The 11,857-nt window shown below is 42.3% G+C and overlaps 1 protein-coding gene and 1 pseudogene across 1 annotated transcript in view; one reads left to right on the top strand and one right to left on the bottom strand.

Annotated features, from left to right (window-relative positions):
• Plekhf2 (pleckstrin homology and FYVE domain containing 2) overlaps nucleotides 1-9,473 on the top strand; it is an 18,692-nt gene extending 9,219 nt beyond the window's left edge. The window contains exon 2 of the mRNA XM_021160206.1: nucleotides 6,809-9,473. Within this exon, the coding sequence (XP_021015865.1) occupies nucleotides 6,823-7,572 (750 nt within the window). The 5' untranslated portion in view covers nucleotides 6,809-6,822 and the 3' untranslated portion in view covers nucleotides 7,573-9,473. The remainder of the gene's footprint in view (nucleotides 1-6,808) is intronic.
• A 417-nt stretch (nucleotides 9,474-9,890) lies between these two features.
• Nucleotides 9,891-10,374, bottom strand: LOC110292380 (annotated as a pseudogene).
• Between the last annotated feature and the right edge of the window lie 1,483 nt (nucleotides 10,375-11,857).

Genomic DNA, 11,857 nt, shown 5'->3' with positions numbered 1-11,857 from the left:
GTTGTGAGCCACCATGTGGTTGCTGGGATTTGAACTCTGGACCTTCGGAAGAGCAGTCGGGTGCTCTTACCCACTGAGCCATCTCACCAGCCCCTAAACAGACTTTTAAAAACAAACACCAGCCATCAACGCCAACCAACCCAACAGTTCAGTGTGCTTGTGCTTTCGAGTTTTTTCTAAAATCTTTGTGTGGCTCTGTCCCTGTATAGCATGCTGTATTTCTTTCTCAGACACAACCTATTTGTGACCACGTTTACTGACGCTGAATAGTCCGATGGAACTTTGCTTTTTAGTACTTGAGCATATCTTACCCCGGAGCCAGCCTGTCTGCCATTCCTCCTCCTGTTCATGTTCGGTTGTGCTGGTGGCATGGCTGTGAAGCTTTTCAAGACTTTTCTCTAGTATATAAGCTGCTGAAGCAAGCATGCTAGGAAGCGCGTCTGTAGGTGCTGTTGATAATACCAGGTTACAGGAAATAATAGGAACTTCCCAATCTGTTTGCAAAAAGCATCTATCCAAATTTGGGCCTATGGGTAAAATAAAGCCCTCTTGGAAATGTTAATTATCTCTTCTTCTTCCTTCTTCCTTCTTCTTTCTTTCTTTCTTTCTTTCTTTCTTTCTTTCTTTCTTTCTTTCTTTCTTTCTTTCTTTCTCCTCCTCCTCCTCCTCCTCCTCCTCCTCCTCCTCCTTCTTCTTCTTTTTTTTTGGTCAATGACCTTTCCTAGATACATAATCAAAGGTCTACATCAGCAATGTATTTCTTAAGGTAGCAGGGAGTACAGAAAAGACCGTGTATCCCCATCACCCCATAAAAATATACCAAGCTGTGAAGTCATAGAAAAGTTATTTAACTTAAAACATTTTAAATGTATGAATGTTTTATCTGCATGGATTTATGGGCACCATTTGTTGAGGCCAAAGAGGGTGTCAGATACCCTGAGTCTGCAGTCACTGTTACAAGCTACTGAATAGGTGCTGGGAACTGGGCCCCAGTCCTTCAAGAACAAATGCCTTTAACTGTGGAGCCAACTCCCCTGCCGCAGTCAGTCCTCCTGACTCTGACTCGGCTCCCTGAGTGGGAGGGAGGGTAGTAAGTGCATGCTCCTACGAGGCTTTTTATTTTTAAGCCATTTTATGACTTCGTTTATATTTACTTATTTATTGAATTGGTAGAATGAGTTATTTTCACCTAATACCATCATCATTATTACTGTTGGATTTTTGAGTCAGGTTTCTTTGTGTAGCACTCACTGGCTGACCTGGAACTTACTCTGTAGACCAGGCTGGCCTCAAATGCACAGAGATTCACCTGCCTCTGCCTCCCGAGTGCTAGGATTAAAGAAAGGCATGGGCCAGCACCGCCCATCTTTATCCAACATTATTACATGAAAGAGTAAAGTAAATATGTCTAGTAGGCATTGGTTGTGTGTAGTTCTTTTTTTCCCTTTCATGATTGAGATTATAAAATAACTCACCTTTTTAGTAATGGGCAGATATGGAGCCTAGGAGAGATTTTTAAGTTAATGGAGTTTTTCTATTCAAATATTTGAAGTTTCATTTTCTCTCAGCTTAATTAGTCAAGTCAGTATTGATAAGTTTGAACATAAAATATAGAAGCTTGTTTCCTTTTTCTTATCTACAGTCTGCCTATCCCTTTACAGTGCATGTTAAGAGTGAAATCTTAGCGGGCATGCCAGAGAGCTCTTCCTGTAGACTGAAAAAGTTAAATTCACTCACGTTTAGTTTGCACAGATGTCAGGTATTTCTTCTTTGTTTTATTATCCCAGTATTTTATTTATACTTTTACTCAGTATTTTTTGTGCTAGTTATTAGATTGTGTGACTGTGAAAAGTAGCTAGGCACTTAGAATATATATATATATATATATATATTGTTTGTGGGGGGTGGGCTCCATGGACGTATTCTAGGCAGTTTTCTGCTGTTTGGCTTTTGCTTTGTTTCTCAGGATCACTTCCCAGGGTTCTTAGCCTCACCTTGTGCTTCTCTGTCTGTGTAAACAGTGTGGTTAAAACAGTTTGTGCACATGACTTGGTGGCATAGTGTTGTCCCTAACCCTGAGCCCGGGTAGGGGTGTAGGTGAATTCAGGCAAGTTAAGACTTGCTGTTGCCGGGTGGGGTGGCACAGGCCTTTTTTAATCCCAGCACTTGGGAGGCAGAGGCAGGTGGATTTCTGAGTTCGAGGCCAGCCTGGCCTACAAAGTGAGTTCCAGGACAGCCAGGGCTATACAGAGAAACCCTGTGGGGGGTGGGGTGCTGGGGTGGGGGGTGGGGAGAAGACTTGCTGTTAATGTGAAATCCAGCCACCCACTTCTGTCAGGCCAATATTTTAAAGCCAGAAGTACCTCATTCATTGACTGTTTGCTGCTGCTGTTTCTTTTTTAAACCAGACCCTTTGGCTCATAGTTTATTGGTTTATTTCCTACTGTAACCCATTGAGTTTAAATACTGGATTTTATTCATATCAGAAGTCGTAAGTATGGGTAAGAAAAAAATTTGTCCAGGCATAGTCAGTCCCATATGCCTTTAACGTCAGGCAGCGGCAGGTAGATCTCTGTGAGCTCCCTACCAGCCAGGTCTACATGGTGAGAGATACCCTGTCTCGGAAGGAAGGGCAGACATGAGATGTGTTTCAGTAAGGATGAGACGAAGCACTGATTGATGAGCAGCAGGAAGAACTAGCACAATAGTCTGTTCTCAGTGGTAAATAGATAGATAGGATCCTTTGTCTTCTAGGTTTGCTTCCCCCCCACCCCCCCAGTATTACAGTTTAACCAGTGGTCAGCGCATCCCACTGAGTGTGTAAAGACATGCATGGGCAGTGTAAATGAGGTTCCTGTCTGCCAGAGAATAGGAAGTTTTTTCTTCCTAGTCCTTTAAAAAGTCGGTGGTATTTTTTCCCCCAAAAAGCAGACAGCATTCAGATTGGACCACACTGTGGCCCCCTTTCCCCGTTAAGGCCCTTTAGGATGTAGTGGACTCTATCCTTGGGTAAGCCCAGTGGTCTTGCATTCTGGTTGTCCCCACAGTGTCTGGAGTTCTTAGTGCCTGCTTAGGCCTTAGGCCTTGAGCCAAAGGATCTGTTTTACCAAAGAACGTTGCTTTGGGGTATCTAGTAGTAACTCCGGTCATGTTGATACTTATGCCCCTTCTGATGACTTTTTTTTCTTTTGTTTGTTTGTTTTGTTTTTTCAAGACAGGGTTTCTCTGTGTAGCCCTGGCTGTCCTGGAACTCACTTTGTAGACCAGGCTGGCCTCAAACTCAGAAATCCGCCTTCCTCTGCCTCCCAAGTGCTGGGATTAAAGGCTTGTGCCACCTCGCCTGGCTTCTCTTTACTCTTGAACAGGGAACTTGCTTGTATCATGTTTTTTTTCAGGCATGCATGTCATGTCTGAGAAACATTTTTTTTTTTTTTTTTTGGTTTTTCGAGACAGGGCTTCTCTGTATAGCCCTGGCTGTCCTGGCACTCACTTTGTAGACCAGGCTGGCCTTGAACTCAGAGATCCGCCTGCCTCTGCCTCCCAAGTACTGGGATTAAAGGCTGCGCCACCACGCCCGGCTGAGAAACATTTTTTGAATGAATGTGAGGTCTGAAAACTTCATAGATAAGTTTCTACTGTAGATACTGTTAGATTTTTAATTTTAGTTTCTGTGTACTTACAAATTTTATAGGTAGCTGTGATTATGCTTTTTTTTTTTTAGAGTTTATTCAGGGCACGTGGAGGGGAGTTAAGAGGGTTGTAGAGGCAGAGAAGGAGAGAGTAGAGAAGTAGAGGCTGGCCATGGGGGGGGGGAGGGGAGAGGCGAGAGGCAGAGAGAGGCAAGAGTAAGAGAGCTTACTTAATCTTAAGATAAATGTTTAAGTTGTGTTTTGTTATCTCTAAGTTGGATGTCTTACTGAGGATATGCTATTGACCTTTGGAGCCTTTTACCAGTGGCACCTAAAACTTGAGTACCTTAAAGCCTGCAGTGCTTGAGTCTGCTGATATGGTGTGTATTAGACTGATGGGTGGGGTAGTCGCTTCTCCCCACCTGAGTGCCTTGAGTGTATTTCCGTTGCTTTGTTTAGGCTTATCTCATGCTCGGGTTGATTAGGATGCATTGTAGTTTACTTGCTATAAGTAGTGCTATATTGAATATTCTGAGTCAAGTTTACTATTATTATATTTTATTTGTTTGTGTGGGTGGATGGGCCTGTGCATAAAAGTCACAAGTCACCTCGTATAGGCCCTGAGATGGAACTCAGGTTGTTCAGCTTGGTAGCAAAGGCCTTTATCCATTGTGCCACCTTATTGGATCAAATTTTCTTTTGATTGGATATTAAATTGGTGGTTACACCTATTTTCTGTAAAGTACAAAAAAAAAGCACCTGTTGCCCTGTATTGTCACAAGTACTACATCTTAGGACATCTCCTTTTTCTTTTTTTTTTTTTTTTTCCTTTTTTTTTCTTTTTCTTTTTCGAGACAGGGTTTCTCTGTGTAGCCCTGGCTGTCCTGGCACTCACTTTGTAGACCAGGCTGGCCTCGAACTCAGAAATCCGCCTGCCTCTGCCTCCCGAGTGCTGGGCTCCTTTTTCTTTTTTGTCAATCTGATAAAAATATCTTGGTATTGGACCGGAGAGATGGCTCAGCAGTTAAGAACATTGACTGCTTTTCCAGAGGTCCTGAGTCCAATTCCCAGCAACCACATGGTGGCTCACAACTATCTATAATGGGGAATTGATGCCCTCTTCTGGTGTGTCTGAAGACAGCAGCAGTATATCCACATACATTAAATAAATAAATAAATAAATATTTGAATATTTAAAAAAAGAAGACAACAGGATTTTTAAAAAAAATCTTGGTGTTTTAATTATAAATGAGGTTAGACTTTTCATGTTATTTTAGTTCTGCAATCTACTTTTTACATTTACTGTGGGGGAGGGGCACATGTTTGTAAACACCTTGCTTATCAAGGTGTGCTTGTGGAGGTCAGAGGACTTTTGGGATTCAGTCCTATCCTATGGGTCCTGGGGATTAAACTCAGGTCATTAGATTTGGCGGCAAGCATCTTTATCACCTCACTGGCCCTCTTCTGTGATATATTTGTCATAAGATGCTAGGCTTTTTGCTCTCCTTATGTAGCTGGAGGTGGAGCCCTAGGTGAGCACTCTGTCACTGAGCTGTGGTAGCCAGTCTCAAAAGGGGCAGTGGGGGGCAGTGACAGAGACTGAGAAAGGACTGGTCACTTAGTTAAGACCTTCAAGCTTTGAAGCCATCCAAAGTCTTGTTCAGGCATGCCACTGCCCCTCCTTGTGATTCAGGAATAACCAGACTTATAATAAGCTATTAATGGAAGCCAAGACAGGTTACGGTGTCATCAGTTGGTGAACTAAAGACACACACGTTAGTCTTCTCAGACCTTGGTGTTCTTCAGTGTGCTTGGTGTTGCTGTAGCAGTACTGGGTCAGAGGACGAAATAAAACACTACTCAGGGACCTGAGAGAAGTCAATACTGGATCTAGATTAGATCTATGATCACTGAATTAATAGGTTTTTTTTTTTAACACTGTTAAATGTTCTTGTTTATCTTGAGTATATTTGGTGCTTCAGATGATGTCAGAGATGGCAGTCAGTTAGATGGCCTCTGCAGCCAGTGATGGGCATGGATTTCAGTCCTTTGGTAAGAAAGAAGCTAAGAAATACATAGAATATGACAAACGTGGAGGATGGATAGTTTGCTGCTGTCAGGTGTTCTAGAGGAAAGAGTCTAACTAGGATTTGAAGGGTGATTGAGAGGTGGCTGGAGCTGTAAGTAGTAAGGAAGACAACAGGAAAATCCACTTACACACAGTAGTGGTTTCTTCAAATGCTATGTTTTAGGCAACGATGACTTATGTTGAAGTGGAGAGAACAAAAAGTCCAGTAAATAGCTGGATTTGTGACAAATGCCTATTGTTTCAGGACTTGGGAGTCTGGGGTTCGGGGCATGGCAAGTTCAGGACCAGCTTGGGCTGAGTAGTGTAAGAACCCATCTCAAAAACAAAACAGTTTTTTTTGTTTTTGTTTTTTTTGAGACAGGGTTTCTCTGTGTAGCCTTGGCTGTCCTGGAACTCACTCTGTAGACCAGGCTGGCCTCGAACTCAGAGATCCGCCTGCCTCTGCCTCCCAAGTGCTGGGATTAAAGGCGTGTGCCACCACGCAGTTAAAACCAAAAATCTACCAGGTAGTTAACACACACTATGTTAAGTGTTAGATTCTAAAGATTAAGGGCAATCATCTCAAGTAACAGCAGAAACAATGTAGCATTTTAGAGATCACTTGCTGCCTATGTATTGATTTAGAAGGGAAGGCTGGAAGCAGTTGGGAAAACTTTGGGACTAATCCAGGTGAGAACATTGGGGCTGAGGCTTAGGGGTTATATGTTGCTTATTGGAAAACTGGAGTCATTTTTTTTTTAAGTGTTCATTAGGGATTCTGTTCTCTAGAATCCCATTGAGATTCATGGAACTGGGTTTATTATTTTGCAGAAGTTTTTAATTGAACTTGTTTTTCATCGTCTCATTTTTACGTGTGCAGGGTATAATGAGACCCACACTGTAATCCCTCACTTGGAATAGAGGCAGCAGGACTGTGTTCTAGGCCAGCCAGGTTTCATACATAGTTCTGATGCCTAGTGATTCTATAGAGGGAAAGAAAACGGGATTACTTGCCTTTGGAAAAAGCAGTGTCTTGGTAGATCACATCTTGGTATTCCTTGTAGGAATTCATACTTTCTGTGTGCTAATTTCTTTTCTTTTTTCCCCTAAGGTTATTAGCAAAAGATGGTGGATCGCCTGGCAAACAGTGAGGCGAATACTAGACGCATAAGTATTGTGGAGAACTGTTTTGGAGCAGCTGGTCAGCCCTTGACCATCCCTGGGCGTGTGCTTATTGGAGAAGGAGTGTTGACTAAGCTGTGCAGAAAGAAGCCTAAAGCAAGGCAGTTTTTCTTATTTAATGATATTCTAGTATATGGCAATATTGTTATCCAGAAGAAAAAATACAACAAACAGCATATTATTCCCTTGGAAAATGTCACCATTGATTCCATCAAAGATGAAGGGGAATTACGGAATGGATGGCTTATTAAGACACCGACTAAGTCATTTGCAGTTTATGCTGCCACTGCCACGGAGAAGTCAGAGTGGATGAATCACATAAATAAGTGTGTCACTGATTTACTCTCCAAAAGTGGGAAGACGCCCAGCAACGAGCATGCTGCTGTCTGGGTTCCTGACTCTGAGGCCACCGTGTGTATGCGCTGTCAGAAAGCAAAATTCACACCAGTCAATCGGCGGCACCATTGCCGCAAATGTGGCTTTGTTGTTTGTGGTCCCTGCTCTGAAAAGCGATTTCTTCTTCCCAGCCAGTCTTCTAAGCCTGTGCGGATTTGTGACTTCTGCTATGACCTGCTTTCCACCGGGGACATGGCCGCGTGTCAGCCGACTAGATCAGACTCTTATAGTCAATCGTTGAAGTCTCCTTTAAATGATGCATCTGATGATGACGACGATGATGATAGCAGTGACTAATGACGTGCTGTGAAGTATTTAATTGACTGCCTGAGAGTCAGCTTTGGGGGCGCTCTCAGTTTGCTTTAGCCATGACTGCCTGAGAAGTCTTAACCTCTGTGCCTCTCTGTATCCTATAGAAAGCAGCCCCATGCTTTCTGCTCCCCTCTGCACTCTCTCACAGGGACAAACTTGCAGATACATCCGATAGGGTCTTGGCTTTCTACTGTCCTTATTTCTAGATTATTTTCTTGTAAGTTGGAAAGGATGTTTATTTAACAGATCTTGTATTACATTTCCCTGATATGGAAAACCTAAAAGCACAGAATGATGGGAACAAGAGTGTGATGTGCTTGGTATCTGGCTTTTCCCCAAGCAGTCGATGTAATGGTTAAGACACCAGTGACAGGACATGGTTTGGAAATCCTTTATTCTCTTTTCTCAATACCAAGTGGTGCCTTACTGTGGCAGCAATGTCACTGTCACTGAAATAACCGTAAGCCCTACCTTCTTTCTTGTTTGATTGATTTAAACACACTGGTGCTCTTACAGGTGGAGAATGAGTGTTTGATGGATGTAGGTAAGCATATTTATTTGACAGCTATGAGGAACTAAATTTAGAGGTTTCTCTACTCTTATATGAATATTTTTCATAAAATAGTTGTGATTATATTTTTACATCTTTTAGGCACCAAATTATAATGGTCACATATATGTTTAGCTGGTTGCCACTGTTCGGGATTTGATTTGAAATTCATCACTAGTATAGAAGTGGCATATCCCACTAGCTTCTACTTTCCTAATATATTTTTACAAATAACTTTATTTGCTTTACATTATTTCTAAAAGGAAAAATCTGAGGAAACCCTTATATTTTCCAACAGCGTTCTGTGTAGCTTTGCTTATCCTGGAACTCGATTTGTTGACCAGGCTGGCCTTGAATTCTCAAAATTCCATCTGCCTTTGCCTCCCCAGGCACCACTACCACCTGACAAAAATGAAAAGTCTTAAGAAAATCCTCCCAGGAGAACATGGAGTCTTAGAGATCTGGAAGAGATCGGCGTTTGACTAGGTTTCCTGTCTGCAAGCATCGTCAATTTTTTGTGAAATTATCTTGATTTACATCATTATTGTATTTTACAGAGTTTATGAAGCCCCAAACAATTTTTATTTTTGTAAAACAATTGTATGTTTAATCTGTTTCTGAAATCATTTTGCAATATATGGAAATAGAGTAGCAGTTGATATTTCTAAATTGTGACCATTGTCCGAGATTGCTTTGAGAACTGGTAGTTATTCTCTTTATGTTTGGAGGCAGCCATTAGGCTGTAGGCCTGCTTACTGCATAGCACTGGACGTGCCGGGCACATCCTGGCCCCTGGCATGCTTCAGTAACTAGGTTTTCAATTGTGGGAAACCAAGCTGAAAGGTCTGTTTTGTTTTTTGTTGTTGTTGTTTTTTTTTTTTTTTTTCAGAGTTCAAGTCCAGCTCCTCCTTTTCAAATTTTAAAACCTGTATAATTCTGCAGATGTCCTAGGGTTTGAGTCAGTAACTTGTGGATGAAAGTCATTGGTATTTCGCTTTGTGGTTACAGTACTAATTTTACTTTTCTGCTCAGTTTTGAAAGTTGTGTGAGCTATATAGGTCTCCCTGTAGGAAATGTGAAAAAAAGCACAATAGAACCAGGCTAGGGGCTTTGTTCCTGCCTTTTGTTTTGGTTGGTTTTACTCTCAGATGGTTTTGTGTTTGTCTCAAAGCAGCATATACATGCAGTCAGTAAGCATGTTTGAAAGGACCATAAAAACTTGAGAAATGCTGATGGCAACTTGGAAATTCAGGAACCAAGGGGAAATGTCCTGAGATAACATTTGCATTGTCGACCTCAGTTGACTGTTTTTACAATAAAAATATTTTGCAGCTTATTTCCTGTGTTTTTATGCTGTAGTTGAATATTTTCTTCCTTTTCTAACTAAGATATTATGCATAATCCCACCGTAGTATATATTAGCCATGAATGGTTAGGAAGTAGGCAATAATGGAGAATAGTTTTTTGTTTTTAGATAGACCTATTTTGGCCTCAAACTGACTATGTAGTAAGTAGTAGCTCTAATTTCGAAGCTGAGAATTTCCTTGAACTGATCCTCCTGCCTCCACATCCAGAGGACTAGAATAGCAGGCTGGGCTGACACAGTACTGAGGTCTTTAGTTCTAGGCAAGCACCCCACCAGCTGAGCCACACTCCAGCCCTTTAGGAGGTGCTGATACAGGAGTGGCAGAATTGCTTCTCAGATCTTTTTTTTTTTTTTTTTTTTTTGACTTGGGAAACTGTTTATTGATCCTCAAACCCAATACAACACACTCTGCACAAGTTTTACAGGCCCTTGACCTTGAGGCAACACAGCTGTGCTTGCTGAAGTCGGCTTGCTTGTCTCTCTGGGCTCTGATTCTGCTTTCTGAGGCCCCAAGAGGATTTCTCCTGCTCTCCTCCTCTGCAGTCTCCGAGGTGGTGATCATCATCTGATTGGGGGTGGAGGAGGGGAGAGGCAGAAGGACCCAGAAGTTTCTCTGTAGGCTTAGAGAAGTGAGCCCCACAGCCAATCCAAAGCCGGATCGGGTCCAGGTTGAGGGCAACAAAGTTTTCTCCATTACTGTTGGGCAGTGGATCATCGGAGCCCAATTGCTCCAGGAAGTGGCCATTCCTGTAACACTTGTGAGCAACCACAATGTGGTAAAAAGGCCGATTGGTGCAGCCACCTGAAGCAAGGTGTATGCTTAGGTGGACTCAGTGATAGGCTTTGCAGAAAAGGTGGTGAGGTGAACCATGGTGCTTCTGCGAGCTGCTCTTAGGCCGTCCCCCTCTTGGTGACTCTCAACATCTTAATTTTCCAAGAGTAGAAAGAACAGGGAGATTGACTGGTATTACCCCCTTTGCTATCCAGTTAATTGTACTATTAAGTAATCCACATTAAAATGATAGTTGAAAAGCTTTGGCGATACAAGTTTTTATCAGGGGCAAAAAAGAATTTACCACTTTACCAGGCATTGTTTGTGCATGAGCCTGCAAGTTTGTATGGAGAAAATGTAATTGTGTGCCTTGTTAACTTACAAATTTTAGCAGCTTTATTTGAAACATCCTCCATTTGATCTACCTGCGGCCCACCTGTTTGAGATGTTCAGCTCAGTGATTCATATTCATTCAAGCTATCACTGAGCTTTGGATAGCTTTATCCTGCCCACCCAGGAGGCACTCTCTGACCCCCTGGCCTTGGGCACCCACTTTCTGTCTCTGTTTATCTTTGCTCTTTGGGGCCTGGGGCAGGGGATTTATAGTGGAATCATTCACTGTAGCCTCTGGGGACCCATTTAGTTCACTAAGATGTTCTCATGGTTCATTTGTAAAACATTATTGAACACTTGACACTCTTAGTATCAAATAAGTTTTTCAGTTTAATTTATTTAAAGTTAATAAACTCCTCCCACTCTTTTGGGTCAGTGTGTGTGTGTGTGTGTGTGTGTGTGTGTATCTCCAGTACTTCTTAACTGTGTCAAATTGACATAAAACTAGTCAGCACGGTGAGCAAATCGTTTAAATATCTTCTAAAAGGGACTTATGTTTACGTCTGTGTGTACGCCATGTGTGTTTGGCTGCCCTTGGAGGCCAGCATAGAGGACTGGATTCCTTCAGGCTGATTAGCCTGATGTGGGCGCTGGGAACGTAGCAAGTTCAGGGTATTAAAATTGTGTGTGCACCTGCTCACTTGTGAGAGCCATTTGTATGTAAGTGTAATGCCTGAAGGGGCATTGATACCTCTGGAGCTGGAGTTACAGGCAATTGTAATTTGCCAGATTTAACCCCGGTTATCTGGAACCCAAGCAAGCACTCTTAGCTGCTCAGCCATCACCTCAGCCCTTACTTTACTTATTTTCATGGTCTTTTTATAATGGCTATACTAATTTACATTCCTACCCAGCATGCCAGAGTTCCCTTCCCCACACCTTTACCAACATATGCTACCTTCATCTTGATAGTAGCCATGTGAGCTCATCGTGGCTTTGTTCCTTGGTGACTAGGGACACTAAACATTTCTAAAAGTATAGGTGCTAATGTTCTGTATGTCTTTAGAAAAATCTCTGCAGCTAAGTCCTTTCTAGTAGTAAGTGGGCAGAAAAGGCACATTATTTTAATGCAGTTCTAACATTGGCGTTGTCTTCAGCACGTCCTAGATGATGGATGATTTCTTGTCTTCTGAGCCACCGCATATTCAGAAGTGTAATTTACCCACTGACTGGAAGAGAAAAGCTCACG

This window comes from Mus caroli, chromosome 4, assembly GCF_900094665.2.
Source record: "Mus caroli chromosome 4, CAROLI_EIJ_v1.1, whole genome shotgun sequence".
Taxonomy (NCBI): Eukaryota; Metazoa; Chordata; class Mammalia; order Rodentia; family Muridae; genus Mus; species Mus caroli.
The sequence above is the reverse complement of the archived record's forward strand: the minus strand, read 5'-3'. Positions and strand labels throughout refer to the sequence as shown.